This window comes from Lathamus discolor, chromosome 4 (assembly GCF_037157495.1).
Source record: "Lathamus discolor isolate bLatDis1 chromosome 4, bLatDis1.hap1, whole genome shotgun sequence".
Classification (NCBI taxonomy): Eukaryota; Metazoa; Chordata; class Aves; order Psittaciformes; family Psittacidae; genus Lathamus; species Lathamus discolor.
This window is the reverse complement of record NC_088887.1, coordinates 109826637-109831785: the sequence shown is the minus strand read 5'-3', so window position 1 is coordinate 109831785 and position 5149 is coordinate 109826637. Positions and strand designations below refer to the sequence as shown.

The 5149-nt window shown below is 49.2% G+C and overlaps 1 protein-coding gene across 1 annotated transcript; it reads right to left on the bottom strand.

Moving 5' to 3' along the window:
- Positions 1-230: 230 nt before the first annotated feature.
- Positions 231-3812, bottom strand: LOC136013956 (gap junction beta-2 protein-like). The gene is made up of 2 exons (XM_065678582.1): positions 3678-3812; positions 231-1503 (listed from the first exon to the last, which is right to left on the bottom strand). Exon 2 carries the CDS (start codon positions 1479-1481, stop codon positions 804-806), a length of 678 nt encoding a protein of 225 aa, XP_065534654.1. The 5' UTR covers positions 1482-1503; positions 3678-3812; the 3' UTR covers positions 231-803.
- Between the last annotated feature and the right edge of the window lie 1337 nt (positions 3813-5149).

Sequence of the window (5149 nt, the reverse complement as noted above, 5' to 3'; positions counted from 1 at the left end):
ATTCTTCGCAATGTGTTGAGGGGGACCAAAATGAGGAAGACAGTTATACTGCCCCCACCTGCTGCTCAAAAGTGACAACCCTTTTTTGCAGGAGAGTGAAAGAACAAACTTCATTCCTCCCACTGCTGCAGCCCCTGCAACTGGAGGGAGGCAGCAATGGCTTAAATGACATTCAGAAGTAGTTGAGACTGGCCACCCCCAACTCCTTAGGAGATGCTACTCAGTGTAGGTAAGGAGATAAAAACTAAAAAAACCCCATCACAGATGCTCAGCAGAGCTGGTAGCACATATTGCCATAGAGTACCTGTGTTCCTAAGCCCTTCCCTTGCCCTCCAGAGAGGACAGGACGTGCTATAAACACAGTCACTTCCCTGTCTTCTTCCTTTTCACAAGCTGTAGATTACCCCTTCCCCCACCCCCAAATCCTTCACCCCACTTTTGACCAAAACCCTTTGTTATTAGCTTGCCTCTGAAGTTGACACTGTGTTTGTGATTCCTGGCTCTCTCTTTGGGCACTAAAGCCCTCTTTTTGAAAAGTGACTCTGTCCCAACAACAGGATCCCAGCAGCAGGCATGCTTGGAAGAGCTGCTGCCAGAAGGCTGCTCTAATTTGTGGATGCAGGAATACTGAATGATCTTTAAAACTTTCCTCAGTGGCAGCTTCCCAGGGAGACTATTTTTAAAACATGAATTATTGTTTATTTTTGTCTTTTTCCTTGAGTGTAAAAACATTGCTTATTGCTTTCTGACACCTAAGAATGTTTGAGGGAAATGGGGAGCTAGGAAATCCTGAAACTGTGGAATTATTTTAAAACTGATGTTTTCCTGGGTTCTTTCATGCAGATTTTTATCACTAGGTAACACAACTCAGCCAGATTCAACATCATGCAGATCCCAGACACAGCAAGCATGAAAATGGTAAATGTGGTTTTCTCAGTGGGCCGAGAAACAAAACAATCCACTGTGTTGGGGCAGGGCCAGGCATTGCACTTCACTAGGCGAGGCATCTGGTACCCATCATACATGTAATAGAACACATACATGAAGACTGCTTCAAAGACGATCCTGAAGAAGATGCTGCTGGTGTATGTCCACCACAGGGGCCCCCGAATGTGAATCTTTTCATTTTTGAGCTCTTCAATATCTATTTTCTCACCATTCCTGAATCGTCTTTTCTTCTCATGTCTCGTGTAAGCTACATGCATGGCCACCAGCAGTGCAGGTGTGGAAACAAAGATCAGCTGCAGGGCCCAGAGTCTGATGTGAGAGATGGGGAAAAAGTGATCATAGCAAACATTTCTGCACCCAGGCTGAAGTGTGTTGCAGACAAAATCTTGTTGTTCATCTCCCCAGACTCTCTCTGCAGCCACAACCAGGATCATGATACGGAAGATGAACAGGACTGTGAGCCAGATCTTCCCAATGCTGGTGGAGTGTTTATTTACACCTCCTAAAATGGCCTGCAGAGTTCCCCAGTCCATCTTCTCTTCTGTGTCCTTTTACCTGCAGGACGACATAATACACCAAATGATCACTTATCAAAGGGTGCAAAAATCAGCTCTAGACTTCCTATGAACGAGAGGACTTCCTAACACTCACTCAGGAGTCATATGCAAATGCAGGTTATTTTCATTAATGTCATCCATAAGTTTATGGATTTAAACAGCTTATTAAACCCTCTCCTTTCATGTATTTACAACAGAACAAGCATACCTTGATATATTTCTCAAGAAGGCTTAAACAGGAAATAAGTTACATTTTCAAATGCATTTCCTCCATACATCCTCTATGCTCTCCTTACCTTTAAGATATTTCCCTTTCTGTGGTTTACTTTCATCAGGGTTTTGCCTCTATTTCCCAAAGCAATCGATATCACCATCATGGCATGAGTTAAGGCCTATCTAGACAAAGTAGAGACTTCGACTAGTTTCCACAGGATTTCTTTGCCAACACCACAGCCCTAGGAAGGCCAGGCTGGTGCTTTTCTTGCTTCTGAGGAAAGTACTATTTGGCCTTCTTAAGCAGAAGCCACACAGACACCTCCAGCAGGTCTTCAAGGCTTTCTGCTGCAGCTCAGACATGGACCTTCGTCTCATAAGTAAAGCATGTGATTTTGTTAACACTGTTGAGAAGCCGCAAGCCAGCTCTGTCAAGTCTGCACGCATATATAGCACAAACCAACAGGCAAAGGAGGAAGATACTGCAGAGCCTGCCCTTCCACATTCATTGCTATCTCATCCAAAAGGGAGACAAGCAGAGCCATAGAGTTGAGAGAAAAAAATCCCTCAGCAAAAGAGTTTATGTTGATTTTCTAGATACTATCACACCTCAGCAGAATAAACAGGAGGTCAAGCTTTCAACTCCCCTCCTTCTCTTGAGAAGGAAAATCCACATTCTCTGCCTTTTGAAAGTTAAATGTAAGCTTTGCTGAAGTCAGAATTCAGTCTCAGGGCTCAGCTTTCACTGATTGCAGCCATTGGAAACGACCACTGAATTGGACAAAACACTTTGAAATCAGAGCTGGGAACTTGCATAGCTGGTCCGTCATCTTTCAAGGATAGGGCTCAATTTTGCTGTGTGGGGGAAGCTACACTGGCCATGGATAAAAGCTTTGTGTCCTCTTACTGCAGGCTGTGTGCTGCAGGCAGAGCATGGTACCTTGCACCACCACATTGGGCCAAGTTGTCAAAATCTCTCATTCTCACATAAGTGAAGAAAAAAAAAAAAACCCCACAAAAAAAAAAAAACCAACCAAAAAACTTTTCTGAAACCCTGGTGTAGTTACAACACAAGCAAAGGGGTAGCCTGCCCCAACACACCCTTGGTACAAGGGCCTAGCTTGTCTGTACAAGCCCTGAGGCAGAAGGGAGAGGTCAGATTTACTGTGATGAGGAAAGATAAAATTGGGTAAGACAAAAAAAAAAAAACCAACATATTTTGAGAAAGTGGCTGGAATTCCTTGGACTTCTCATACTTTGCTGAAACTGGCAGCGTTTTATGCAGCTTTTTACATTGACCCAAACTCCAGGCCATGATCAGATACCCGCATCTTTTCCTTAAAACCTTCCTCATTGTCTAGTGCATGGACATTTTAAAGTCAATGAAACTTTCACAAGGGGCTACCCAGGACTGAATGAAAGCATTTGATGTGTGTATCCCAGTGGGATGAGCAAGTACAGTCTCACACTGTAGTTCTGAACCAGTGTTGCAGTTTATGCTGAAAAAACAACATTTCTCCCTGCTCCTTTACCGCTGCAGAAACGCTGAAGCTGGCTGTGGGCACTGAGTGAAGCCCCCGGGGTACGTACCCTGCCAACGAAGACAACACCGGTCGGACAGCGCTCGAAATCCCCACTTGGTGGTTCCCGCCTGGACGCCCCGCGGCGGCCCCCAGCCGGTGCCCCCCCTCCGCTCCCGCTGGGTGCCGAGCGCCGGGGCGGACAGTGAGCGCCCAGCGAGCCTTTGTCGACAGGAACGCCACTGCCGACGGCACTCGGCTCGAGCCACCACACGCCAGTTTCCAAACCGTCCCGGGCCGCAACCCCAGCCCAGCCGCACAGCGCTGCCTGAAGCCTCCCCGGTCCCGGAGCACTTCATAGGTCCCGGTCCGCTCCGGGACCGCACAGTCTAATCCCCATACCCCACCGCAGCACACAAGAGCTGCTCCAAACCCTCACCTGCTCGGCTCAGAGCACCCGAAACGCGAGCGGCGCCCTGCGCTGCGCTGCTCTGCTCCGCTCCCGGGTCCGTCAGTGCCAGAGGAGCGGCCGGTCCCAGCCTCGCCGCCCCTGAGCTTTAAGGTCCCTCCCCGTTCACCTGCCTCCTCTTTTAAACAGCCCGTCCCCCTTCCCCCACCTCTCCACCGCGTCCGGCTCCTCCGGCCGCCCGTGGAGGCGGCGGGGATGCGAGCCTGGGGCGGGACGGGGCTGGGTGTGAGGCGTCCAGCACTGCCCATCACCGCCCATCACCGCCCATCACCGCCCAGCCATGCTCAGGGGCAGGACCGAGGGGTCGAGCCGCAGCCGCCGGCATCGGGCTGTGCCGCGCCCGCGGGGCGGGAGCTGCTGGGAGCGGAGCGGGGCTGCCGCTGCTACAGCGGCTCCCGGACGCCTGCGGGGAGCGCGCTAGGGTCCTCGCAGGACGTCCTTGCCCAGAGCCCCGCTAAGGGGTGAACGTCGGGTAGAGCGCGCTCGGTACCTTGCGAGTGCGGGATCGATTCCCGAGTGTTAGCAGAAAACGCGTTCTATCGGAAAATCAAGTCTCGTGGGACTCTCCGACACTGCCCAAGTGCCGTGGCAGCCCGAGGAAATCGCCACTGTGGGCTAGCTCCAAAAGCACTCAGATACAATGAATTTCCCAGCAGCTTTCTGTAGGGTTAGGGAGGGCTGGAGAAAGAAACCTCAGAGACCTTCTTAGACGGCTTGAGTTGGGAAGATGAGGAACATTAACTAATTAGCTAATTTTACACTAATAAGTGGAATGATCTTGATAGCCAAATGTAGGGGTAACAAGGGCTGCAGGCATATAAGGGCAGGATAGAAAACTTAAGGTTGCTTTTCCTTTGAAATCCTGTGGGCTTTTGTATAGCTGTAAGAAATCTTGCTGGTATCCTCCTCACTAGTGTGCACAACCTTGGTTTCACTGCTAGTGTGCAAAGGTGGGGGGGAGTTGTTTTTGTGATAGGATCTAGCAGAAAGTATAAGAAATGAATTAAAAGTTACTTACCATGTGAAAAGTCACTTATTTTTCTGGAAGGGGCATTTGACAAGGGTATGTAGGGAAAGGACAAGAGAGAATGGATTTAAACTGAAAGAGGGAAGATTTAGACTAGGTATTGGGACAAAACCCTTCACAAAACCCTGAGGGTGCTGAGACTGTGGAACAGGTTGCACAGAGAAGTTGTGGCTGCACCATCCCTGGCAGTGTTCAGGGCCAGGCTGGATGCGGCTTTGAGCGATCTGGTCTAATGGAAGGTGTGCCTGCCAATGGCAGGGGATTGAAACTGCATGATCTTTAAGGTCCCTTCCAACCCAAACCATTCTGTTTCTATTAAAAGAATAATAAAGGCCTCTTCTAGTTACAGTATACATTAAGATCCATATTTAAGGAAAGGTGCTGAGGATGGAGGACATGGCCAGCCAGACATCAT